Here is a 27,301-nt window from a genome sequence, read left to right as displayed (position 1 = left end):
CTGTGGTGGAGGGCTGTATTGATTGATAAGGAATTGGTTGGAAGCAGGGTGAAGCCCAAGGGCATCCTGTGGTATAGGAGTGGGGTGTTACCCACCCCTCAGAGCCGTTTCTGGTGGCCCTCTTGTCACTAAAACCCATTACCAAATGACTGGTTCAATATTGTGAGCCAGACAGTGGGGGAAAAAAATCAGTTAGCGCTGCAACAAACAAATATTCAGATGGATTCATACAGGGAATGTAGATGGAAACATTGATGGGGTAAGGATGGGCAGTGAACCGGGTGTGAGAGGAGAGACTGCCAGAGAGGGAATTAAACAGGTGGGTAGAGAGTGTGAGGGAGGGACTGAACCCCCTGTGGAGGATGGCTGTGTTTATTTCTCTTTCCAGGATAATATTTATTGCAACGGCCCCTTAAAATTCAAAGTTGTACAGAACGTGGCGCATTGAGGAAAGAAAGACAACAAAAAAAAAAGACAGAAGCCAAGGCAATGCAGAATTAGTGAGACGTGAAACGAGAGACGGAGAGAGAGGATAAATGTTGGAATGAGTGAGAGAATGAACACAAACTGGTTAAGAGAGGGGGATGCAAGGTAAAGTCACCATAGTGCCAGATGACCATAGGCTGAGGGGAAGAGCTGATTGGTGCTTTCTAAATAAAGTGCCCATTCTTCCCCCCTCCCCAATTAAGGGGCAATTTAGTGTGGCCAATCCGCCTACCCTGCACATCTTTGGGTTGTGGGGGTGAGACCCACACAGACACGGGGAGAATGTGCAAACTCCACACGGACAGTGACCCAGAGCTGGGATCGAACCTGGGACCTCAGCGCCATGAGGCAGCAATGCTAACCACTGTACCACCGGAATGGTGGTGATTTAACCTGAGGATCACCACTCGTCAGGTGAGGGGCAAGGTGGAGAAGACGGGGCCTTCTCGAATAACCTCAGGGAATTGAACCTGCGTTGCTGGGCTTGCCCTGCATCACAAACCAGCTGTCCAGTCAACTGAGCTAAACTGGCCCAAGGGAGGGGGGGAGGGGGGTACAGAGAATGAGAGAGCGAGACAGGGAGAGAATGACAGCCGGAGCGGGTGATGGAGAGAAGCAGTGAATGAGAAATGGATAGAGTGGGAGATTCACAGAGCGAACATGAGATTAATTGAAATCTTTGCTCTTTGATGTTTGCCAGTCGACTGACTGTCGGCGAAATCAGCAGTTTTATTAGACGGGAAGAAAAGAGGCTGGGTCTCCAGTGAGTATGCCCAGCAACAAAGAGGTCTGTTTGGAACACAAGAGTGTCTTGTTGTCTGAAATATGAAGCGTCAATGGCCGAGCCATTATCACTTTGCCCGTTGTACCATCAAGGAAGCTTCTCACGGGTCCTCACTGACGGAGAGGGTTTGATAACAATTAAATCCAGGCTCCAGGTCCACAGGGGCATTTACGGGATTTGAATGGATCTTGGATGGTAGATCAGCTCTGGGAACAGCTGTGTAACAGGTCAAACTGAATTCGAGTTGGGTTTCCCAAGCATCCGGACACTGGAGACTGCCAATCAGATAACACAACAAACTGAATCAAAGCAGAAAAGCTGCCCAGTCAGCTCCTGAACGGAACAGTTAATGTTTCAGCTGTAACCTCTCAATAAGAAGGAAGCAACTGACCAAAACAAAGAGGGGCAGAGAGAACAGGTAAATGAAAAATAAATAAATTTAGAGTTCCCAATTCTTTTTTCAAATTAAGGGGCAATTTAGCGTGGCCAATCCACATCTGTTTGGGTTGTGGGGGTGAGACCCACACAGACACGGGGAGAATGTGCAAACTCCACACGGAGAGTGACCCAGGACTGGGATCGAACCTGTGCCCTTGGCGCCGTGAGGCAGCAGTGCTAACCACTGCGCCGCCGTGCTGCCCTGGGAGAAACAGGTTAATGGTTGACAGAACGTTAGTGGGACCGCGGTCACTGAGTGAGGAACTGAAGAGTAACGGACAGAAACCAGGGGTGTGGGAACTAAACTGGACTGCGCTATCACATGTATGGCCTCCTCCTGTGCTGTACATTTCCACAATTCCACATCAAAGGGAATAGGGGCATGGGGGCGGACTGCAGCAACTGGGTGGACTGAGTGAGGGAGTAGAGACTGCACACAGAGAGGGAGTGGGGATTGGAGAGAGTGAGGATTGGAGTGAGTGAGGGAGTGGGGATTGGAGTGAGTGAGGATTGGAGTGAGTGAGGATTGGAGTGAGTGAGGGAGTGGGGATTGGAGAGAGTGAGGATTGGAGTGAGTGAGGGAGTGGGGATTGGAGAGAGTGGGGATTGGAGAGAGTGAGGATTGGAGTGAGTGAGGGAGTGAGAGAAGGAGTGAGTGAGAGAGTGAGGATTGGTGTGAGGGAGGGAGTGGGGATTGGAGTGAGTGAGGATTGGAGTGAGTGAGGGAATGGGGATCGGAGTGAGTGAGGGAGTGAGAATTGGAGTGAGTTAGGATTGGAGTGAGTGAGGGAGTGGGGATTGGAGTGAGTGAGGGAGTGAGAGAGGGAGTGAGAGAGGGAGTGAGTGAGAGAGTGAGGATTGGTGTGAGGGAGGGAGTGGGGATTGGAGTGAGTGAGGATTGGAGTGAGTGAGGGAGTGGGGACTGGAGTGAGTGGGGATTGGAGTGAGTGAGGGAGTGAGAATTGGAGTGAGTTAGGATTGGAGTGAGTGAGGGAGTGGGGATTGGAGTGAGTGAGGGAGTGGGGATCGGAGTGAGTGAGGGAGTGAGGATTGGAGTGAGTGAGGATTGGAGTGGGGGAGTGAGGATTGGAGTGAGTGAGGGAGCGGGGATCGGAGTGAGTGAGGGAGTGAGGATTGCAGTGAGTGAGGATTGGAGGGAGTGAGGATTGGAGTGAGTGAGGGAGTGAGGATTGGAGTGAGTGAGGATTGGTGTGAGTGAGGCAGTGAGGATTGGAGTGAGGGAGTGAGGATTGGAGTGAGTGAGGATTGGAGTGAGGGAGTGAGGATTGGAGTGAGTGAGGATTGGAGTGAGAGAGGGAGTGGGGATTGGAGTGAGGGAGTGGGGATTGGAGTGAGTGAGGGAGTGGGGATTGGAGTGAGTGAGTGGGGATTGGAGTGAGTGAGGGAGTGGGGATTGGAGTGAGTGAGGGAGTGGGGATTGGAGTGAGTGAGGGAGTGAGGATTGCAGTGAGTGAGGGAGTGGGGATTGGAGTGAGTGGGGGAGTGAGGATTGGAGTGAGTGAGGGAGTGAGGATTGGAGTGAGTGAGGGAGTGGGGATTGGAGTGAGTGAGGGAGTGGGGATTGGAGTGAGTGAGGGTGGGGATTGGAGTGAGTGAGGGAGTGGGGATTGGAGTGAGTGAGGGAGTGGGGATTGGAGTGAGTGAGGGAGTGCGGTTGGGAGTGAGTGAGGGACTGAGGATGGGAGTGAGGATCCGAGTGAGTAAGGATTGGAGTGAGTGAGGGAGTGAAGATTGGAGTGAATGAGGGAGTGGGGATTGGAGTGAGTGAGAATTGGAGTGAGGGAGTGGGGATTGGAGTGAGTGAGGGAGTGGGGATTGGAGTGAGTGAGGGAGTGGGATTGGAGTGAGTGAGGGAGTGGGGATTGGAGTGAGGGAGTGGGGATTGGAGTGAGTGAGGGAGTGGGGATTGGAGTGAGTGAGGGAGTGGGGGTCGGAGTGAGTGAGGGAGTGGGGATTGGAGTGAGTGAGGGAGTGAGTGGGGATTGGGGTGAGTGAGGGTGTGGGGATTGGAGTGAGTGAGGGAGTGGGGATTGGGGTGAGTGAGCGGGGATTGGAGTGAGGGAGGGAGTGAGGATCGGAGTGAGTGAGGATCAGAGTGAGTGAGGGAGTGAGGATCGGAGTGAGTGAGGATCGGAGTGAGTGAGGATCGGAGTGAGTGAGGGAGTGAGTGGGGATTGGGGTGAGTGAGGGAGTGGGGATTGGAGTGAGTGAGGGAGGGAGTGGGGATTGGAGTGAGTGAGGGAGTGAGTGGGGATTGGGGTGAGTGAGGGAGTGGGGATTGGAGTGAGTGAGGGAGTGAGTGGGGATTGGGGTGAGTGAGGGAGTGGGGATTGGAGTGAGTGAGTGGGGATTGGAGTGAGGGAGGGTGAGGATCGGAGTGAGTGAGGATCAGAGTGAGTGAGGGAGTGGGGATTGGAGTGAGTGAGGATTGGAGTGAGTGAGGGAGTGGGGATTGGAGAGAGTGAGGATTGGAGTGAGTGAGGGAGTGGGGATTGGAGAGAGTGAGGATTGGAGTGAGTGAGGGAGTGAGAGAAGGAGTGAGTGAGAGAGTGAGGATTGGTGTGAGGGAGGGAGTGGGGATTGGAGTGAGTGAGGATTGGAGTGAGTGAGGGAGTGAGAGAGGGAGTGAGTGAGAGAGTGAGGATTGGTGTGAGGGAGGGAGTGGGGATTGGAGTGAGTGGGGATTGGAGTGAGTGAGGATTGGAGTGAGTGAGGGAGTGGGGACTGGAGTGAGTGGGGATTGGAGTGAGTGAGGGAGTGGGAATTGGAGTGAGTTAGGATTGGAGTGAGTGAGGGAGTGGGGATCGGAGTGAGTGAGGGAGTGAGAATTGGAGTGAGTTAGGATTGGAGTGAGTGAGGGAGTGGGGATTGGAGTGAGTGAGGGAGTGGGGATCGGAGTGAGTGAGGGAGTGAGGATTGGAGTGAGTGAGGATTGGAGTGAGGGAGTGAGGATTGGAGTGAGTGAGGGAGTGGGGAACGGAGTGAGTGAGGGAGTGAGGATTGGAGTGAGTGAGGATTGGAGTGAGGGAGTGAGGATTGGAGTGAGGGAGTGAGGATTGGAGTGAGTGAGGATTGGAGTGAGGGAGTGAGGATTGGAGTGAGTGAGGATTGGAGCGAGTGAGGGAGTGAGGATTGGAGTGAGTGAGGGAGTGAGGATTGGAGTGAGTGAGGATTGGAGTGAGTGAGGGAGTGAGGATTGGAGTGAGGGAGTGAGGATTGGAGTGTGAGGATTGGAGTGAGGGAGTGAGGATTGGAGTGTGAGGATTGGAGTGAGGGAGTGAGGATTGGAGTGAGTGAGGATTGGAGTGAGTGAGGGAGTGGAGACGGAGTGAGTGAAGGAGTGAGGATTGGAGTGAGTGAGGGAGTGAGGATTGGAGGGACTGAGGATTGGAGGGAGTGAGGATTGGAGTGAGTGGGGGAGTGGGGATTGGAGTGAGTAGGGATTGGAGTGAGTGAGGGAGTGGGGACGGAGTGAGTGAGGGAGTGGGGATTGGAGTGAGTGACGGAGTGAGGATTGGAGGGAGTGAGGATTGGAGTGAGTGAGGGAGTGGGGATCGGAGTGAGTGAAGGAGTGAGGATTGGTGAGTGAGGGAGTGGGTATTGGAGTGAGTGAGTGAGGATTGGAGTGAGTGAGGGAGTGGGGATCGGAGTGAGTGAAGGAGTGAGGATTGGTGAGTGAGGGAGTGGGGATTGGAGGGAGTGAGGGAGTGTGGATTGGAGTGAGGGAGGGAGTGGTGATTGGAGTGAGGGAGGGAGTGGGGATTTGAGTGAGGGAGTGGGGATTGGAGGGAGTGGGGATTGGAGGGAGTGGGGATTGGAGGGAGTGGGGATTGCAGGGAGTGAGGTTTGGAGTGAGTGAGGGAGTGGGGATTGGAGTGAGTGAGGATTGGAGTGAGTGAGGGAGTGGGGATTGGAGTGATTGAGGGAGTGGGGATTGGAGTGAGTGAGGATTGGAGTGAGTGAGAGTGGTGATTGGAGTGAGGGAGGGAGTGGTAATTGGAGTGAGGGAGGGAGTGAGGATGGGAGTGAGTGAGGATTGGAGTGAGGTTTGAGTGAGTGAGGGAGTGGGGATTGGAGTGAGTGTGGATTGGAGTGAGGATGGGAGTGGGTGAGGGAGCGAGGATGGGAATGAGTGAGGGAGTGAGGATCGGAGGGAGTGAGGATCGGAGTGAGTGAGGGAGTGAGGATCGGAGTGAGCGAGGGAGTGAGGATCGGAGTGAGTGGGGATTGGAGTGAGTGAGGATTGGAGTGAGTGAGCGAGTGGGGATTGGAGTGAATGAGGATTGGAGTGAGTGAGGGAGTGAGGATTGGAGTGAGGGAGTGGGGATTGGAGTGTGAGGGAGTGAGGATTGGAGTGAGTGAGGGAGTGAGGATTGGAGTGAGGGAGTGAGGATTGGAGTGAGTGTGAAAATGGAGATTGGAGTGAGTGGGGATCGGAGTGAGTGGGGATTGGAGTGAGTGAGGATTGGAGTGAGTGAGGGAGTGGGGATCGGAGTGAGTGAGGGAGGACTGGAGTGAGTGAGGGAGGACTGGAGTGAGTGAGGGAGTGAGTGGGGATTGGAGTGAGTGAGGGAGGACTGGAGTGAGTGAGGGAGTGAGTGGGGATTGGAGTGAGTGAGGGAGTGAGTGGGGATTGGAGTGAGGGAGTGAGTGGGGATTGGAGTGAGTGAGGGAGTGGGGATTGGAGTGAGTGAGGGACTGAGGATTGGAGTGAGTGAGGGAGTGGGGATAGGAGTGAGTGAAGGATTGGAGTGAGTGAGAGAGTGGGGATTGGAGTGAGTGAGGGAGTGAGGATTGGAGTGAGTGAGGGAGTGAGGATTAGAGTGAGTGAGGGAGTGGGGATTGGAGTGAGTGAGGGAGTGGAGAATGGAGTGAGTGAGGGAGTGAGGATTGGAGTGAGTGAGGGAGTGGGGATCGGAGTGAGTGAGGATTGGAGTGAGTGAGGGAGTGGGGAGCGGAGTGAGTGAGGGAGTGAGTATTGGAGTGAGTGAGGGAGTGGGGATCGGAGTGAGTGAGGATTGGAGTGAGTGAGGATTGGAGTGAGTGAGGACTGGAGTGAGTGAGTGAGTGGGGATTGGAGTGAATGAGGTAGTGAGGATTGGAGTGAGTGAGTGAGGATTCGAGTGAGTGAGTGAGTGAGGATTGGAGTGAGTGAGGGAGAGAGTGAGTGAGGGAGTGGGGATCAGAGTGAGTGAGAGAGTGGGGATTGGAGTGAGTGAAGGAGTGAGGATTGGAGTGAGTGAGGGAGTGGGGATGGGAGTGGGGATTGGAGTGAGTGAGGGAGTGGGGATTGGATTGAGTGAGGATCGGAGGGAGTGAGGATCGGAGTGAGCGAGGGAGTGAGGATCGGAGTGAGCGAGGATTGGAGTGAGTGAGGTAGTGAGGATTGGAGTGAGTGAGTGAGGATTCGAGTGAGAGAGAGTGGGGATTGGAGTGAGTGAAGGAGTGAGGATTGGAGTGAGTGAGGGAGTGGGGATGGGAGTGAGTGAGGGAGTGGGGATCGGAGTGAGTGGGGATTGGAGTGAGTGAGGGAGTGGGGATTGGATTGAGTGAGGATCGAAGGGAGTGAGGATCGGAGTGAGCGAGGGAGTGAGGATCGGAGTGAGCGAGGGAGTGAGGATCGATGTGAGTGAGGGAGTGAGGATCGGAGTGAGCGAGGGAGTGAGGATCGGAGTGAGTGGGGATTGGAGTGAGTGGGGATTGGAGTGAGTGGGGATTGGAGTAAGTGAGGATTGGAGTGAGTGAGCGAGTGGGGATTGGAGTGAATGAGGATTGGAGTGAGTGAGGGAGTGAGGATTGGAGTGAGGGAGTGGGGATTGGAGTGTGAGGGAGTGAGGATTGGAGTGAGTGAGGGAGTGAGGATTGGAGTGAGGAAGTGAGGATTGGAGTGAGTGAGAAAATGGAGATTGGAGTGAGTGGGGATCGGAGTGTGTGGGGATTGGAGTGAGTGAGGATTGGAGTGAGTGAGGGAGTGGGGATCGGAGTGAGTGAGGGAGGGACTGGAGTGAGTGAGGGAGGACTGGAGTGAGTGAGGGAGTGAGTGGGGATTGGAGTGAGGGAGGACTGGAGTGAGTGAGGGAGTGAGTGGGGATTGGAGGGAGTGAGTGGGGATTGGAGTGAGTGAGGGAGTGGGGATTGGAGTGAGTGAGTGACTGAGGATTGGAGTGAGTGAGGGAGTGGGGATTGGAGTGAGTGAGGGAGTGAGGATTGGAGTGAGTGAGTGGGGATTGGAGTGAGTGAGGGAGTGGGGATTGGAGTGAGCGAGGGAGTGGGGATTGAAGTGAGTGAGGGAGTGAGGATTGGAGTGAGTGAGTGGGGATTGGAGTGAGTGAGGGAGTGGGGATTGGAGTGAGTGAGGGAGTGAGGATTGGAGTGAGTGAGGGAGTGAGGATTGGAGTGAGGGAGGATTGGAGCGTAGTGAGGGACTGGGGATCGGAGTGAGTGGGGATCGGAGTGAGTGGGGATCGGAGTGAGTGAGGGAGTAATGGTTGGAGTGAGGGAGTGAAGATTGGAGTGAGTGAGGGAGTGGGGATTGGAGTGAGTGAGGGAGTTGGGATCGGAGTGAGTGAGGGAGTGGGGATTGGAGTGAGTGAGGGAGTGGGGATTGGAGTGAGGGAGGGAGTGAGGATTGGAGTGAGTGAGGGAGTGGGGATCGGAGTGAGTGAGGATTGGAGTGAGTGAGGGAGTGAGGACTGGAGTGAGTGAGGATTGGAGTGAGTGAGGGAGTGAGGACTGGAGTGAGTGAGTGGGGATTGGAGTGAATGAGGTAGTGAGGATTGGAGTGAGTGAGTCGGGATTCGAGTGAGTGAGTGAGTGAGGATTGGAGTGAGTGAGGGAGTGAGGGAGGGAGTGGGGATCAGAGTGAGTGAGAGAGTAGGATTGGAGTGAGTGAAGGAGTGAGGATTGGAGTGAGTGAGGGAGTGGGGATGGGAGTGAGTGAGGGAGTGGGGATCGGAGTGAGTGGGGATTGGAGTGAGTGAGGGAGTGGGGATTGGATTGAGGGAGGATTGGAGGGTAGTGAGGGACTGGGGATCGGAGTGAGTGAGTGAGTATCGGAGTGAGTGAGGATCAGAGTGAGTGAGGATCAGAGTGAGTGAGGGAGTGAGGATTAGAGTGAGTGAGGATTGGAGTGTGAGGGAGTGAGGACCGGAGTGAGCGAGGGAGTGAGGATCGGAGTGAGCGAGGGAGTGAGGATCGGAGTGAGTGAGGGAGTGGGGATTGGAGTGAGTGAGGATTGGAGTGAGGGAGGATTGGAGTGAGTGAGGGAGTGGGGATTGGAGTGAGTGAGGATTGGAGTGAGTGAGGATAGGAGTGAGGGAGTGGGGATTGGAGTGAGGATTGGAGTGAGTGAGAAAATGGAGATTGGAGTGAGTGGGGATTGGAGTGTGAGGGAGTGGGGATTGGATTGGAGTGAGTGAGGGAGTGGGGATCAGAGTGAGTGAGGATTGGAGTGTGAGGGAGTGAGGATTGGAGTGAGTGAGGGAGTGAGTGGGGATTGGGGTGAGTGAGGGAATGGAGATTGAAGGGAGTGAGAGAATGGAGATTGGAGGGAGTGAGGATTGGAGTGAGTGAGGGAGTTAGTGGGGATTGGAGTGAGTGAGGGAGTGGGGATCGGAGTGAGTGAGGATTGGAGTGAGTGAGGGAGTGAGTGAGGATTGGAGTGAGTGGGGATTGGGGTGAGTGAGGGAGTGGGGATTGGAGTGAGTGAGGGAGTGAGGGAGGGAGTGAGGATCAGAGTGAGGTAGTGAGGATCGGAGTGAGTGAGGATCAGAGTGAGTGAGGATTGGAGTGAGGGAGTGAAATTGGAGTGAGTGAGGATCGGAGTGAGTGTGGGAGTGAGGATTGGAGTGAGTGAGGGAGTGAGGATTGGAGTGAGTGAGGATTGGAGTGAGTGAGGGAGTGGAGACGGAGTGAGTGAGGGAGTGAGGATCGGAGTGAATGAGGATTGGAGTGAGTGAGGGAGTGAGGATTGGAGTGAGTGAGGATTGGAGTGAGTGAGGGAGTGGGGATTGGAGTGAGTGAGGATTGGAGTGAGTGAGGGAGTGGGGATCGGAGTGAGTGAGGGAGGACTGGAGTGAGTGAGGGAGGACTGGAGTGAGTGAGGGAGTGAGTGGGGATTGGAGTGAGTGAGGGAGGACTGGAGTGAGTGAGGGAGTGAGTGGGGATTGGAGGGAGTGAGTGGGGATTGGAGTGAGTGAGGGAGTGGGGATTGGAGTGAGCGAGTGACTGAGGATTGGAGTGAGTGAGGGAGTGGGGATAGGAGTGAGTGAAGGATTGGAGTGAGTGAGGGAGTGGGGATTGGAGTGAGTGAGGGAGTGAGGATTGGAGTGAGTGAGTGGGGATTGGAGTGAGTGAGGGAGTGGGGATTGGAGTGAGCGAGGGAGTGGGGATTGAAGTGAGTGAGGGAGTGAGGATTGGAGTGAGTGAGTGGGGATTGGAGTGAGTGGGGATTGGAGTGAGTGAGGGAGTGAGGATTGGAGTGAGTGAGGGAGTGAGGATTGGAGTGAGGGAGGATTGGAGCGTAGTGAGGGACTGGGGATCGGAGTGAGTGGGGATCGGAGTGAGTGGGGATCGGAGTGAGTGAGGGAGTAATGGTGGAGTGAGGGAGTGAAGATTGGAGTGAGTGAGGGAGTGGGGATTGGAGTGAGTGAGGGAGTTGGGATCGGAGTGAGTGAGGGAGTGGGGATTGGAGTGAGTGAGGGAGTGGGGATTGGAGTGAGGGAGGGAGTGAGGATTGGAGTGAGTGAGGGAGTGGGGATCGGAGTGAGTGAGGATTGGAGTGAGTGAGGGAGTGAGGACTGGAGTGAGTGAGGATTGGAGTGAGTGAGGGAGTGAGGACTGGAGTGAGTGAGTGGGGATTGGAGTGAATGAGGTAGTGAGGATTGGAGTGAGTGAGTCGGGATTTGAGTGAGTGAGTGAGTGAGGATTGGTGAGTGAGGGAGAGCGTGAGGGAGGGAGTGGGGATCAGAGTGAGTGAGAGAGTAGGATTGGAGTGAGTGAAGGAGTGAGGATTGGAGTGAGTGAGGGAGTGGGGATGGGAGTGAGTGAGGGAGTGGGGATCGGAGTGAGTGTGGATTGGAGTGAGTGAGGGAGTGGGGATTGGATTGAGGGAGGATTGAGGGAGGATTGGAGGGTAGTGAGGGACTGGGGATCGGAGTGAGTGAGTGAGTATCGGAGTGAGTGAGGATCAGAGTGAGTGAGGATCAGAGTGAGTGAGGGAGTGAGGATTAGAGTGAGTGAGGATTGGAGTGTGAGGGAGTGAGGATCGGAGTGAGCGAGGGAGTGAGGATCGGAGTAAGTGAGGGAGTGGGGATTGGAGTGAGTGAGGATTGGAGTGAGGGAGGATTGGAGTGAGTGAGGGAGTGGGGATTGGAGTGAGTGAGGATTGGAGTGAGTGAGGATAGGAGTGAGGGAGTGGGGATTAGAGTGAGTGAGGATTGGAGTGTGAGGGAGTGAGGATTGGTGTGAGTGAGGGAGTGAGTGGGGATTGGGGTGAGTGAGGGAATGGAGATTGAAGGGAGTGAGAGAATGGAGATTGGAGGGAGTGAGGATTGGAGTGAGTGAGGGAGTGAGTGAGAATTGGATTGAGTGAGGGAGTGAGTGAGGATTGGAGTGAGTGAGGGAGTGAGTGAGGATTGGAGTGAGTGAGGGAGTGGGGATTGGAGTGAGTGAGGGAGTGAGGGAGGGAGTGAGGATCAGAGTGAGGTAGTGAGGATCGGAGTGAGTGAGGATCAGAGTGAGTGAGGATTGGAGTGAGTGAGGGAGTGGGGATTGGAGTGAGTGAAGGAGTGAGGATTGGAGTGAGTGAAGGAGTGAGGATTGGAGGGAGTGAGGATTGGAGTGAGTGAGGGAGTGGAGACGGAGTGAGTGAAGGAGTGAGGATTGGAGTGAGTGAGGGAGTGAGGATTGGAGGGACTGAGGATTGGAGGGAGTGAGGATTGGAGTGAGTGGGGGAGTGGGGATTGGAGTGAGCGGGGATTGGAGTGAGTGAGGGAGTGGGGACGGAGTGAGTGAGGGAGTGGGGATTGGAGTGAGTGAGGGAGTGAGGATTGGAGGGAGTGAGGATTGGAGTGAGTGAGGGAGTGGGGATCGGAGTGAGTGAAGGAGTGAGGATTGGTGAGTGAGGGAGTGGGGATTGGAGTGAGTGAGTGAGGATTGGAGTGAGTGAGGGAGTGGGGATCGGAGTGAGTGAAGGAGTGAGGATTGGTGAGTGAGGGAGTGGGGATTGGAGGGAGTGAGGGAGTGAGGGTTGGAGTGAGGGAGGGAGTGGTGATTGGAGTGAGGGAGGGAGTGGGGATTTGAGTGAGGGAGTGGGGATTGGAGGGAGTGGGGATTGGAGGGAGTGGGGATTGGAGGGAGTGGGGATTGGAGGGAGTGGGGATTGGAGTGAGTGAGGGAGTGGGGATTGGAGTGAGTGAGGATTGGAGTGAGTGAGGGAGTGGGGATTGGAGTGAGTGAGGGAGTGAGGATTGGAGTGAGTGAGGGAGTGGGGATTGGAGTGAGTGAGGATTGGAGTGAGTGAGTGTTGTGATTGGAGTGAGGGAGGGAGTGGTAATTGGAGTGAGGGAGGGAGTGAGGATGGGAGTGAGTGAGGATTGGAGTGAGTGAGGTTTGAGTGAGTGAGGGAGTGGGGATTGGAGTGAGTGTGGATTGGAGTGAGGATGGGAGTGGGTGAGGGAGCGAGGATGGGAATGAGTGAGGGAGTGAAGATTGGAGTGAGGGAGTGAGGATTGGAGTGAGTGAGGATTGGAGTGAGGATGGGAGTGGGTGAGGGAGCGAGGATGGGAGTGGGTGAGGGAGCGAGGATGGGAGTGAGTGAGGGAGAGAAGATTGGAATGAGTGAGGTAGTGGGGATTGGAGTGAGTGAGGATGGGAGTGAGTGAGGGAGTGGGGATTGGAGTGAGGGAGCGAGGATGGGAGTGAGTGAGGGAGAGAAGATTGGAGTGAGTGAGGGAGTGGTGATTGGAGTGAGTGAGGATGGGAGTGAGTGAGGGAGAGAAGATTGGAGTGAGTGAGGGAGTGGGGATTGGAGTGAGTGAGGGAGTGAGGATGGGAGTGAGTGAGGGAGAGAAGATTGGAGTGAGTGAGGGAGTGGGGATTGGAGTGAGTGAGGGAGTGGGGATGGGAGTGAGTGAGGGAGTGAGGATGGGAGTGAGTGAGGGAGTGGGGATTGGAGTGAGTGAGGGAGTGGGGATTGGAGTGAGGGAGCGAGGATGGGAGTGAGTGAGGGAGTGGGGATTGGAGTGAGGGATTGAGGATGGGAGTGAGGGAGGGAGTGGGGATGGGAGTGAGTGAGGGAGTTAGGATTGGAGTGAGAATTGGCGTGAGGTAGTGGGGACTGAAGTGAGTTGGGTTTGGAATGAGTGAGTGAGTGAGGATTGGGCTCAGAGAGGGAGTGTGGTTTGGAGTGAGCGAGGAGTGGAGATTCCAATATAATTATTGTAATAATATTTCTATTTATGTTGTAAATGTTGTGAACCCTTGCCGAGATCTGCACGGTGGGGCAGTGGTTAGCACTGCTGCCTCACGGTGCCGAGGTCCCGTGTTCGATCCCGGCTCTGGGTCACTGTCCGTGTGGAGTTTGCACATTCTCCCCGTGTCTGCGTGGGTTTCACCCCCACAACCCAAAGATGTGCAGGGTAGGTGGATTCGCTAAATTGCCCCTTAGTTGGAAAAAAAAAATGAATTGGGTACACTAAATTTATTTTTAAAAAGAAAAAAATATCCACTCTGTCGCCATGTTGCAGTTCTGCTTTTGTGCTAATTTTGGTGTTCCAAATTCCAGTGTTAATATGAGGAATGTAGGATTTTAATACTGGATAAAAGCAAATTACTGCGGATGCTGGAATCTGAAACCAAAGAGAAAATGCTGGAAAATCTCAGCAGGTCTGGCAGCATCTGTAGGGAGAGAAAAGAGTTAACGTTTTGAGTCCAGATGACCCTTTGTCAAAGCTTTCAGATTTTCCAGCATTTTCACTTTGGTTTCAATACTGGAGACGGAGTTTTGAGGGTGAATATCGAACAGGCGCTGCCTGAAGACTGTTCTTGATGGCCACTCCCCCACTTGCAAGGAGAGCAGCAGAAATTAAATCAGTCCACATATCAACAGGACGTTACAGACTTAACCCCGATTAACACAAACAAACTGATGTTATCAAGCCCCAAGAAATTCAAATTAGCACACAATATAGCAGTACGCTCAATGACATTTTACTTCCATAACTGATCACTTTGTCACACGGCAGGGATGTGGATTGCGGGTGTGGTTCTCAGTTTACACACTATTCTTACACAGATGGTTGGGTAAAACTGCAGACATTGGCACTGCTCGCACAAAGCGAGCGCCCCCCCTCACACCGGGGGGGGGGGGGGGGGGGGGGGGGGGGGGCAGTGCCCTTTTCCCTGTGTCCAACTGTTCAAACACCTGCCTGCTGGTAGAGGTAATAATGAGCAGCAGTCTCAGATTAGAGTAACCACACACTGGAGTGACAGGGTTACTCGTGGGTTACAACACTTTCAGGAAATATAGGAATGAACATGGGAAGCGTACTTACAGCATGGAGAATGAGGAGCCTCGGATGGGTAGGTTACACAGAGAACAGGCTTGGAGTGTGGACAGAAGAAGCCCCCGTGTCCTGTGAACGCTCCATTCTAAGAGTAGGAATTTCCTCCTGCTCGTACTCTTTATGCAACAGAGGTTTCCAGAAAATCAGTCCCTTGTTACCTAAGGAGTTGATTTTGACTGGGACAGGCAGGAAGGTGGGAAACAATTTTGGCCTGTTTTCTATGGCAGATGTAAACATGACTGATCAACAGTCCAAAATTCCTACAGTAAAGGGTTAAAGGTCAGTTCATTTGGAATGACAATCACCATCAACATGCACTACAAAGGCAACATAGCATCATAATCTTCAGCCTGACAATGTCCTGGTGACCTCTGAACCCTGGGGCAGGCACACTACTCAGCAATCTCCAATCAGAGGTCATGTTGGTGTCATGTTGTGCGGAACGGTGGTTAGCACTGCTGCCTCACTGCGCTAAGGACCCGGGATCGATCCCCGGCGCCGTGAGGAGTTTGCACGTTCTCCCCATGTCTGTGGGTCTCACCCCCACAAACCCAAAGATGTGCAGGGTAGGTGGATTGGCCATGCTAAATTGCCCCTTAATTGGGAAAAGAATTGGGCACTTAAATTTTTTTTTTTTTAAATTGTTGGCCTCATGTCCCAGGATAGGCCACAGGTTGATGGCAAAATAAATACCGGTAACACAAATAGTATATATTAAATATGTTTAAACAGCTTATACATACTGGTTTAGAGTAAATCTACTTTATCCATCTAGCACACCGCTCCTATTTTTTATGATCTTATATACATATAATCTATGCAACAACATTTTCTTTTGCTTTTTTATCATTCAGGTTTTTTGATTGATTCAGCGAAGGCTATAATAAATTATAACAGGATACCAATTAAAGATCCCTCTATTTCGATTGTGGCTACAAAGACACAAGATTGTCCTATTCTAAAGTGCAGTTACAAAGACAGACCACTTGTAAAGGTAAAGATGATCCTGTGGGGACAACTCTTCCCCCATCACTATATCTAGAATGGACATCCTTGGAAAGATGGTCAGTGAGGATCCTCCTGCGGAGATGGCTGACTCCAGGCAGCAGTGGGCTGAAGGTGATCTGGCAGATGGCTGTAACAACAGGCAGAAGCCACGTTCCTTTTGAGACGCTGTGCGAATTTAACCCGTACCCAGCATTGAGAAGCTGTGGCTGTCACTGGAGCTTGAAGGAGAAGCTCCCACACGGGTAGCTGGCGGGTAGACAGTGATGGGGAAAGAATGGGGTGCTCCATTCACGGGACCGAGATGATGGAGGGATACACTGACTGGGAGAGGGGGTGCGCAGGAAGGCTGGGAGGAAGGGTAGGGAGGTCAGGCGGGGAGACTGTGCTCGGGAGGCAACATTAATTCAGGTCCGTGCCTATGCTGACTTCAGAGGGCTAACAATACGATCAGCGACAATGAGAATGCTGCTTCGCTGCCGGGGAAAATGCTGAATGTTAATAAAAGGAAAGGAGTTTCAAAAGGAATTGGCTGTCGAATGGTTTTTAAAGTCAAGAGTCCATCCCCGATCTCTCCTCACTACAGGAAGTTGCTGTTATTTCGGATTTTTCAGCCCAGAGAGTTTTGGATGCTCAATCACTGGGTGACTGCAAGACATAGGTTGCTAGATATTTGGTCACCAGGAATTGAAGGGGTATGGGGATAGTACGGGAAGGCTGATTGAAGTAGAAGGTCTGCCATGTTGAATGGTGGAGCAGGGTCAAAGGGCCATAGGCCCCACTCAGCCCCTGGTTCTAACATTTTTAAGTGGATGGAGTGGAGTCGGAGAGTTTTACAGCACGGAAAAGAGGCCCTTCGGCCCATCACATCCATGCCCAACAATCAAACAACTTCCTATTCTAATCCCATTTTCCAGCATTTGGCTCGTAGCCCTGTATGCATTAAAAGTGCTCATCTCGGGGGGCACGGTGACACAGTGGTTAGCCCTGCTGCCTCACGGCGCCGAGGTCCCAGGTTCGATCCCGGCCCCGGGTCATTGTCCGTGTGGAGTTTGCACATTCTCCCCGTGTCTGCGTGGGTGCCACCCCCACACAACCCAAAGATGTGCAGGGCAGGTGGATTGGCCACGCTAAATTGCCCCTTAATTGGAAGAAAAGAATTGGGTACTCTAAAAAATTTTTTTTAAAGTGCTCATCTAAATGCTTCTCAAAAGTTGTGAGGGTTCCGACCTCTGGACCTGGAGGGTCAGTTCAAGCTTTGGGTGTCTCCATTGTTTTAACTAATGACATCCTTAGTCTCGAAGGTCAAAGAATAGGTGGAAATGCAGAGTTTGGAATGTTGAGGCCAGAGGTGGATCTATTTTACTGTCTCTCTCTTGGTGGGTGAGGTGCCAGGGATGGCAGTAACTTCAAACCTTCACTCCAGAGAGTGTCAGTGGGCAATGAGAAAGAAAGGTGACAGGGAGAGTTTAGCTTGTTAGCCACAGCTTGGGGGAGGGTTTTAAGTAAATTGGAACAGTGACTGGGACAGTGTGCTCCCTGGGTGACCGGGAAGAGGCGTTGCCCTGGGCGACCGGGACGAGGCGTTGCCCTGGGCGACCGGGACGAGGCGTTGCCCTGGGCGACCGGGACGAGGCGTTGCCCTGGGCGACCGGGACGGGGCGTTGCCCTGGGCGACCGGGACGGGGCGTTGCCCTGGGCGACCGGGACGAGGCGTTGCCCTGGGCGACCGGGACGAGGCGTTGCCCTGGGCGACCGGGACGAGGCGTTGCCCTGGGCGACCGGGACGAGGCGTTGCCCTGGGCGACCGGGACGAGGCGTTGCCCTGGGCGACCGGGACGAGGCGCTGCCCTGGGCGACCGGGATGTGGCGTTGCCCTGGGCGACCGGGATGTGGCGTTGCCCTGGGCGACCGGGACGAGACGTTGCCCTGGGCGACCGGGATGTGGCGTTGCCCTGGGCGACCGGGATGTGGCGTTGCCCTGGGCAACCGGGACGTGGTGTTGCCCTGGGCGACCGGGATGAGGCGTTGCCCTGGGCGACCGGGATGAGGCGTTGCCCTGGGCGACAGGGACGAGGCGTTGCCCTGGGCGACCGGGACGTGGTGTTGCCCTGGGCGACCAGGACGAGGCGTTGCCCTGGGCGACCGGGACGTGGCGTTGCCCAGGGCAACCGGGTTGTGGCGTTGCCCTGGGCGACCGGGACGTGGTGTTGCCCAGGGCAACCGGGTTGTGGCGTTGCCCTGGGCGACCGGGACGTGGTGTTGCCCTGGGCGACCGGGACGTGGTGTTGCCCTGGGCGACCGGGATGTCGCGTTGCCCTGGGCGACAGGGACGTGGTGTTGCCCTGGGCGACCGGGATGGGGCGTTGCCCTGGGAGACAGGGACGGGGCAGCACGGTAGCACAATGGTTAGCACTGTTGCTTCAGAACGCCAGGGTCCCAGCTTCGATTCCCGGCTTGGATCACTGTCTGTGAGGAGTCTGCACGTTCTCCCCGTGTCTGCGTGGGTTTCCTCCGGGTGCTCCGGTTTCCTCCAACAAGTCCCGAAAGACGTGCTGGTTAGGTAATTTGGACATTCTGAATTCTCCCTCTGTGTACCCGAACAGGTGCCGTAATGTGGCAACTAGGGGCTTTTCATTGTAACTTCATTGGAGTGTTAATGTAAGCCTATTGTGACAATAAAGATTATTATTATGAGGTGTTGTCCTGGGCGACCGGATTAGGGATGTTGTCCTGGGTGATCGGGAAGGAATGTTGTCCTGGGCGACCGGGAATGGATGTTGCCCTGGGCGATCGGGAAGGAATGTTGTCCTGGGCGACCGGGAAGGAATGTTGTCCTGGCGACCGGGAAGGAATGTTGTCCTGGGCGACCGGGAATGGATGTTGCCCTGGGTGATCGGGAAGGAATGTTGTCCTGGGCGACCGGGAATGGATGTTGCCCTGGGTGATCGGGAAGGAATGTTGTCCTGGCGACCGGGAAGGAATGTTGCCCTGGGCGACCGGGAAGGAATGTTGCCCTGGGCGACCGGGAAGGAATGTTGTCCTGGGCAATCAGGAAGGGATGTTGCCCCTGGCAACCGTGATGGGCAATTGGAAGAGGCCTCTGGTTATCTGTAAGTGGTTAATTTGAAATATTCCGCTGGAAGATCGAAAGGAGAGATGAGGAGAATGGTGCGTGTCCAGATTTTGTGCTGAAGTTTCCAGAGTGGGACTTCATGACCTTCTGGCTCAGGTGACTGAATCCTTTGGCTGTGAAGCACTTCAGGAGGCGCGATGGAGGATGGGTCATCTATTTCCTTGTGTATTTACCAGTCAGTGTTGGACAGCAGAAAACCGGATCTGGGAGAAGAACTTCCTGACGGTGCCGATGGTTTCCTCCTCCAACGTCACCACCCTGCTGCGGGAAATCGCCCAATTCAGGCCCAGGCCTTTCACTAGCAGAGGCCCAGTACGGCTTTCGTGAGACTTGTGTGTGGAGCCCGTCGTCATGCTCACGTAAAATGCGTCCTTCTGTTGCTCAAATATCCCAGCTATAGAATAAAAAGAAATTCCAGAAAGTTTCATGGTTATGTCATCAATGGGGAAAATCAGCAAGTCAAAGGGCTTCTAAATGGGCTGTTTGAATTATATCCCCCAGGAAGCACGCACCAATTACAGATATAAGCTGCTTCAAACACTTGATACCCTGAACATTCAATAGATAACGCATGGGACCGAGCCTCATCCTCCCCAAGACCGAGCCTCATCCTCCCCAAGGCCGAGCCTCATCCTCCCCAAGGCCGAGCCTCATCCTCCCCAAGGCCGAGCCTCATCCTCCCCAAGGCCGAGCCTCATCCTCCCCAAGGCCGAGCCTCATCCTCCCCAATGCCGAGCCTCATCCTCCCCAAGACCGAGCCTCATCCTCCCCAAGGCCGAGCCTCATCCTCCCCAAGACCGAGCCTCATCCTCCCCAAGGCCGAGCCTCATCCTCCCCAAGGCCGAGCCTCATCCTCCCCAAGGCCGAGCCTCATCCTCCCCAAGGCCGAGCCTCATCCTCCCCAAGGCCGAGCCTCATCCTCCCCAAGACCGAGCCTCATCCTCCCCAAGGCCGAGCCTCATCGCCCCGGGGAGCCAAGCCCAGCCGCCTTGGGTACCGAGTCTCATTGATACCCACCCTGAGAACAAGCCCAGTCCTCCCCCTGAAGCAAACCTCAGCCCCCTGGTTCTGAGCAGCAATGCTCCAGATTGAGTTGGACTGCGCGGTGGTAGGAATGTTACAATTGGCCTCAGCATCCCCTAACTGGGGGGGAATCAGCTCCCGATCGTAATCCAAAGCTTAGGTTTGAGGGGTGGGGGGAGGGGGCAACTGATAACAGGAGCCGACTCAGTTGTGAGGCCTACCATTGCCGAAGAGGTACTGACATAACCACATTGGCAAAGATGCACTGGAGAATGCATAACGCAAAAGCACCGTTGCCCAGCAAGGAGTCAACACCTTTTCAAGGGATCATCCAGCAACGATACAGCTCAATTGTTCCATCGTGCATGTGGCAGATCCCTGCTCTTTATCTACAGCTCTGCAATATTTTTATTTATTAAGTGTTTAGCCAATTTCCTTTCAAAGGTTACTATTGAATCAGCTTTCACTACACTCCTAGATCAAAACAAGCTGCTGTGTAAAAAAAGTAATTCTAGTATTAGAATCCCTACAGTGCAGGAGGCCATTCAGCCCATTGCGTCTGTACGACCCTTCGAAAGAGCACATTACCCATGTCTACTCCCCCAATCACCCTGCCTAATCCCGTAACCCCATAACTTAACTTGGGACATCCTTGGACACTAAGGGACAATTTAGCATGGTCAATCCGTGTAACCTGCACATCTTTGGATTGTGGGAGGAAACCGGAGCACCCGGAGGAAACTCACGCAGACACGGGGAGAACGTGCAGACTCCACAAAGACAGTGATCCAAGGCCAGAATCAAACCCGGGTCTCTGGCACAGTGCTAACAAACCCATGGTGCCCCCGTGCCACCCTGGTCTCTGGATCTTCTGCCAAGGGGCTGTTTAGCACACTTGGCTAAATCGCTGGCTTTTAAAGCAGACCAAGCAGGCCAGCAGCACGGTTCGATTCCCGTAACAGCCTCCCCGAACAGGCGCCGGAATGTGGCGACTAGGGGCTTTTCACAGTAACTTCATTGAAGTCTACTCGTGACAATAAGCGATTTTCATTTTTTCATTCATTTCAATTATTTTCCAATCGGTGTCCCCTAGTTACTGACCCTCCTCCAGTCGAAACAGTTTCTCCTGGTTACTGTCGCAAAACCCGTCTTGATTTTCACCCCCTAAATTAGATCTTCCCTGCTGTAAGAACAATTCGGCTTCTCCAAATAACTGAAGTCCCTCACCCCTGGTACCAGAATGGTAAGTCCCCTTGGCACCTTGATGAGAGGGAGGGTAAGGGGAGTGGGGGAGAGGTTACTCATCAGCATTCCACACCCATTCCATTTAATAACCACAAATTGCATTTATATAGCGCCTTTCATGCAGCAAAACCTCCCAAAGTGACTCATGGGAACGTTGTCAATTGTTAAAAAGTTAACGCGGAACCAACAGTGATGTACTTGCACAGGCAGCCAAAGTTGCTGGGGTTTAAAGGGGTGGGGTTAAAGGAGGGGAGGTGGAGAGCAAGAGAGATTTAAGGTGGGAATTCCTGAGTTTAGGGCAGCCAAACCATGGCCACTAAAAGTGGAGCGATGCATGCTGGGGACGCGCACGAGGCCAGACCGGAGGAGCACAGAGATCTCGGAGGCTTGTAGACCGAGGACGTTGGGGAGATAAGGGAGGGTTAAGGTTATGGAGGGATGGGAAAACAGGAACAAGACAATATTAGAATGGGAAGCTCGCTGAGGTGTTCGACGCTAAGCCTTGAGGGGGCTCTCTCCCCACATTAATGCTTTTAGTTGGCTGTCAGGTTCCAGCGCACAGGGCTTTACTGTCCCAGGGCAGCCTGGCGGCATGGGGGGGGGGGGGGGGGTCAACATGTCGAACGAGTTTCTCACAATATTCAACCTTTTAACTAATTGTTCGGAAGACCCGAAGACACGAGTATTGATTTCCACGATGAGGTCAGGGAATTGCTTTTGGTCCAGAGAAAAGCCGAGGCGGTTAGCTCCTTTCAAAACCAGCTGGATGAATGGTTGCTTATTGTAGAGCTGAAGGTTGTAAGGATGAGGAGAGTGAAATGATCAAATTCTGTGCAGGACACAATGTCTGCTGTGTCCGGGGTCCCCGGGGAAATGTGGGTGGAATGTATCTGGCCCAGCTGAGAGGCGAGGACTGCAACAACCGATATCCGGGCCTCGCAGATTCTCCTTCAACATCTTTTGTGATCAGGGAGCTACCTCCCGACTCAAAGATTCCAATGTCCCCCTTGGCGACTCTCCCACCGTCTACCTCCATAAACGTGACCTCGTCCAAAATACAGCTATCCTCATCCTAATTCGTACCCAGTCTTAATTCGCCCAGCAATCACAGCAATGACCTAACTGGCTCCCCGCCTGGCAATGCCGCGATGTTAAAATCCTCATTCTTGTGTTCAAACCCCATCATGACCTTTCCCCTCTGCATCTCATCACCTTCGGCCTACTGAGATCTCTGTGTTCCTTCAGTTCAGGTCCCATGGGAATCCTCGATTTTAATTGCTCCACCACCGGCGCTTATGCATTCAGCTTCTGGGGCCCTGATCTTGGAATTCCCTGTCTAGATTTCTCCACCTCCCTCTCCGCTTCCTTGGCCAAGCTTTTGGTGACCTCTATTTCCTTCCATGGTTGGCCATCAAAATGTATTTGAGAACAATCCTGTGAAATGCCTCTGTACAATGAGTTGTGGCCATTTTACATGAGATATTGCCCTCTCCAGATAGAATGAACCAGGACTTTGAACGGACTGAAGCAGCAAGGCTCGTGGTCCCAATTTGTATTATCAAATCTCCAGGAATTGAAGCCGCCTGGATTATTTATAAACCTCTGGTTTCTTCCACCTGATTTTCAGCCCCTGACACTCTTCTCTCACACTGGGATAATATCGCCTCTGTTTCCCGGCGATCTCCGCTCACTCTCACACTGGGATAATATCGCCTCTGTTTCCCGGCGATCTCCGCCCACTCTCACACTGGGATAATATCGCCTCTGTTTCCCGGCGATCTCCGCCCACTCTCACACTGGGATAATATCTCCTCTGTTTCCTGGCGATCTCCGCCCACTCTCACACTGGGATAATATCTCCCCTGTTTCCCGGCGATCTCCGCCCACTCTCACACTGGGATAATATCTCCTCTGTTTCCCGGCGATCTCCGCCCACTCTCACACTGGGATAATATCTCCTCTGTTTCCCGGCGATCTCCGCCCACTCTCACACTGGGATAATATCTCCTCTGTTTCCCGGCGATCTCCGCTCACTCTCACACTGGGATAATATCTCCTCTGTTTCCCGGCGATCTCCGCCCACTCTCACACTGGGATAATATCTCCTCTGTTTCCCGGCGATCTCCGCTCACTCTCACACTGGGATAATATCTCCTCTGTTTCCTGGCGATCTCCGCCCACTCTCACACTGGGATAATATCTCCTCTGTTTCCCGGCGATCTCCGCTCACTCTCACACTGGGATAATATCTCCTCTGTTTCCCGGCGATCTCCGCCCACTCTTCTTCGAGTGGGGTGATGGGAGCTGCAAGCTGACGAGCTTTGAGAAACATGAGAACTGAGCCCAACGTTACCCTCCCTTTGTACAAGGGGGTGAGGGGTGATGGGCACCAGATACAGGCCAGCAGCCGGGGTCCTGGCTGAGAGAAAACAGGGTTAGCACTGTTGTCTCACATTGCCAGGGTCAATTCCAGCCTTGGGTCACTGTCTATGTGCCGTTTGCACTTTCTCCCCGTGTCTGCGTGGGTTTCCTCCCACAGTCCAATGGTGTGCAGCTTAGGTGGATTGGCCTTGCTCAATTGTCCCTTTGTGTCGGAAAGGTTCAGCGAGAAGTCTTACAACAGGTTAAAGTCCAACAGGTTTATTTGGAATCACTAGGAGTCCAAAAGGTTGGATGGAGTTACTGGGTTACAGGGATAGGATATGGGGCCGAGGTAGGGTGCTCTTTCAGAGGGTTGGTGCAGGCTCAATGGGCTGAATGGCCTCCTTCTGCACTGTAGTGATTCTATGATTCCGGGGTCCAGCGTACCGACGGAGCAGCAGCGAACCCATCGCGAAGCAGCGATTTAGCATGGTTTACGGCCACACCGATCATCTATCCATTGTCTCAGATGTGAGAAGGGCAAGAATGACTGTGTGGGTAAAACCCTCTGAAAGAGCACCCTACCCAGGCCCACTCCCCTGTAACCCCACCTAACTGTTGGACACTAGGGGGCAATTTAGCACGGCCAATCCACCTAACAGGCACATCTTTCGACTAGTCCCAGCTCCAGCTCCCAGCTCCAGCTCCCAGTCCCCAGCTCCCAGTCCCAGCTCCCAGTCCCCAGCTCCCAGTCCCCAGCTCCCAGTCCCCAGCTCCCAGTCCCAGCCCCCAGCTCCCAGTCCCAGCTCTCTGTCCCAGCTCCCAGTCCCAGCTCTCTGTCCCAGCTCCCAGTCCCAGCTCTCTGTCCCAGCTCCCAGTCCCCAGCTCCCAGCTCCCAAGCTCCCAGTCCCCAGCTCCCAGTCCCAGCCACCAGTCTCAACTCCCAGTCCCAGCCCCCAGCTCCCAGTCCCAACTCCCAGTCCCAGCTCCCAGTCCCAGCTCCCAGTCCCAACTCCCAGTCCCCAGCTCCCAGTCCCCAGCTCCCAGTCCCAGCTCTCTGTCCCAGCTCCCAGTCCCAGCTCTCTGTCCCAGCTCCCAGTCCCCAGCACACAGTCACAGCTCCCAGTCCCAGCTCTCTGTCCCAGCTCCCAGTCCCCAGCTCCAGCTCTCTGTCCCAGCTCCCAGTCCCAGTCCCAGCTCCCAGCTCCCAGTCCCAACTCCCAGTCCCCAATCCCAGCTCCCAGTCCCAGCTCCTACTACCAGTCCCAGCTCCCAGTCCCAGCTCCCAGTCCCATTCCCAGCTCCCAGTCCCAGCTCCTAGTCCCAGCTCCCAGTCCCAGCTCTCTGTCCCAGCTCCCAGTCCCAGCCCCAGCTCCCAGTCCCAACTCCCAGTCCCAGCTCCCAGTCCCAGCTCCCAGTCCCAGCTCCAGCTCCCAGTCCCAGCCCTCTGTCCCAGCTCTCTGTCCCAGCTCTCTGTCCCAGCTCCCAGCTCCCAGCCCCAGCTCCCAGTCCCAGCTCCCAGCTCTGTCCCAGCTCCCAGTCCCATTCCCAGCTCCTAGTCCCAGCTCCTAGTCCCAGCTCCTAGTCCCAGCTCCCAGTCCCAGCTCCTAGTCCCAGCTCCCAGCTCTCTGTCCCAGCTCCCAGTCCCAACTCCCAGTCCCCAGTCCCAGCTCCCAGTCCCAGTCCCAGCTCTCTGTCCCAGCTCCCAGTCCCAGCTCCCAGCCCCAGCTCTCTGTCCCAGCACCCAGTCCCATTCCCAGCTCCCAGTCCCAGCTCCCAGTCCCAGCTCCTAGTCCCAGCTCCCAGATCCTAGTCCCAGCTCCCAGTCCCAGCTCTGTCCCAGTCCCAGCTCTGTCCCAGTCCCAGCTCTCTGTCCCAGCTCCCAGCTCCCAGTCCCATTCCCAGCTCTCTGTCCCAGCTCCCAGTCCCAGCTCCTAGTCCCAGCTCCCAGTCCCAGCTCCCAGCCCCAGCTCTCTGTCCCAGCACCCAGTCCCATTCCCAGCTCCCAGTCCCAGCTCCCAGTCCCAGCTCCTAGTCCCAGCTCCCAGATCCTAGTCCCAGCTCCCAGTCCCAGCTCTGTCCCAGTCCCAGCTCTGTCCCAGTCCCAGCTCTCTGTCCCAGCTCCCAGCTCCCAGTCCCATTCCCAGCTCCCAGTCCCAGCTCCTAGTCCCAGCTCCCAGTCCCAGCTCTCTGTCCCAGCTCCCAGTCCCAGCCCCAGCTCCCAGTCCCAACTCCCAGTCCCCAGTCCCAGCTCCCAGTCCCAGCTCCCAGTCCCAGCTCCCAGTCCCAGCTCCAGCTCCCAGTCCCAGCCCTCTGTCCCAGCTCTCTGTCCCAGCTCCCAGTCCCAGCTCCCAGCCCCAGCTCCCAGTCCCAGCTCTCTGTCCCAGCTCCCAGCTCCCAGTCCCATTCCCAGCTCTCTGTCCCAGCTCCCAGTCCCAGCTCCTAGTCCCAGCTCCTAGTCCCAGCTCCCAGTCCCAGCTCCTAGTCCCAGCTCCCAGCTCTCTGTCCCAGCTCCCAGTCCCAACTCCCAGTCCCCAGTCCCAGCTCCCAGTCCCAGTCCCAGCTCTCTGTCCCAGCTCCCAGTCCCAGCTCCCAGCCCCAGGTCTCTGTCCCAGCACCCAGTCCCATTCCCAGCTCCCAGTCCCAGCTCCCAGTCCCAGCTCCTAGTCCCAGCTCCCAGATCCTAGTCCCAGCTCCCAGTCCCAGCTCTGTCCCAGTCCCAGCTCTGTCCCAGTCCCAGCTCTCTGTCCCAGCTCCCAGCTCCCAGTCCCATTCCCAGCTCTCTGTCCCAGCTCCCAGTCCCAGCTCCTAGTCCCAGCTCCCAGTCCCAGCTCCCAGCCCCAGCTCTCTGTCCCAGCACCCAGTCCCATTCCCAGCTCCCAGTCCCAGCTCCTAGTCCCAGCTCCCAGATCCTAGTCCCAGCTCCCAGTCCCAGCTCTGTCCCAGTCCCAGCTCTCTGTCCCAGCTCCCAGCTCCCAGTCCCATTCCCAGCTCCCAGTCCCAGCTCCTAGTCCCAGCTCCCTGTCCCAGCTCCCAGTCCCAGCCCCAGCTCCCAGTCCCAACTCCCAGTCCCCAGTCCCAGCTCTCTGTCCCAGCTCCCAGCTCTCTGTGCCACTCTGAGCTCTCTGTCCCAGCCAGACAGTCTGTTACCCTTTGAAGCCTGGGCGTCAGGGCTGTACTCACTGGCTGATGCTGTCACGACCTCCGTGCTGTTGGTCAGCTCCAGCAGGACACTGGGATACAATGGGTGCAGGAGGTAGAGGTGGTACTGGCTCTGTGAGTTGGGGTCTGTCCTCTGGGCCTGTGAGTAAACAGAAAAGTAAGCAATCACCAACACAAACCTGGAATTTTCTGTTGTTGTCATTATTCATTCACAGGATGCGGATGTTGCTGCCTAGGCAGGCATTTATCCCATCCATCCGAATCTCTTCCCCATCCTCATGCCGCAGACTTTTGTCTCTCTCCAGAACAAGAACAACAAAGAACAAAGAAAAGTACAGCACAGGAACAGGCCCTTCGGCCCTCCAAGCCCGTGCTGACCATGCTGCCCATCTAAACTAAATTCTTCTACATTTCCGGGGTCCGTATCCCTCTATTCCCATCCTATTTATGTATTTGTCAAGATGCCCCTTAAACGTCACTATCGTCCCTGCTTCCACCACCTCCTCCGGCAGCGAGTTCCAGGCACCCACTACCCTCTGTGTAAAATACTTGCCTCGTACATCTCCTCTAAACCTTGCCCCTCGCACCTTAAACCTATGCCCCTTAGTAATTGACCCCTCTACCCTGGGGAAAAGCCTCTGACTATCCACTCTGTCTATGCCCCTCAGAATTTTGTAGACCTCTATCAGGTCGCCCCTCAACCTCCGTCGTTCCAGTGAGAACAAACCGAGTTTATTCAATCGCTCCTCATAGCTAATGAGGATTACTAGCAATGCTCCATTGCTAGTAATTCCTGGAACAGGTCTCTAGTGTGTCCCTGGGAACTTAGTGTGAGGGGCGCCACTCCACATCAAGCATGGCTGACCAGGAGTCTCTCCTGCTCTTAGCCGTTGGCGTGTTGGAAGGTATAATAAACTGCACAGGACACTGGAGTTTAGAAGAATGAGGGGAGATCTAATTGAGGTATACAAGATGATAGAAGGTATGGATAAAGTAGACGTGAAGCAGATGCTTCCTCTTGTGGGGCATTCTAGAATGAGGAGGCATAGTCTTAGGACAAGAGGTAGCAAATTT

The 27,301-nt window shown here is 54.6% G+C and overlaps 1 protein-coding gene across 1 annotated transcript in view; it reads right to left on the bottom strand.

Moving 5' to 3' along the window:
* Nucleotides 1–15,003: 15,003 nt before the first annotated feature.
* Nucleotides 15,004–27,301, bottom strand: part of fam234b (family with sequence similarity 234 member B) — a 101,561-nt gene continuing 89,263 nt past the window's right edge. Inside the window, exons 11-13 of the mRNA XM_038783983.1 lie at nt 26,249–26,366; nt 18,610–18,830; nt 15,004–15,430 (exon numbers count right to left, since the gene is read on the bottom strand). Coding sequence (XP_038639911.1) covers nt 18,613–18,830; nt 26,249–26,366 — 336 coding nt within the window. The 3' untranslated portion in view covers nt 15,004–15,430; nt 18,610–18,612. The remainder of the gene's footprint in view (nt 15,431–18,609; nt 18,831–26,248; nt 26,367–27,301) is intronic.

Source organism: Scyliorhinus canicula, chromosome 23 (assembly GCF_902713615.1).
Source record: "Scyliorhinus canicula chromosome 23, sScyCan1.1, whole genome shotgun sequence".
In the NCBI taxonomy this organism is placed as follows: Eukaryota; Metazoa; Chordata; class Chondrichthyes; order Carcharhiniformes; family Scyliorhinidae; genus Scyliorhinus; species Scyliorhinus canicula.
The sequence above is the reverse complement of the archived record's forward strand: the minus strand, read 5'-3'. Positions and strand labels throughout refer to the sequence as shown.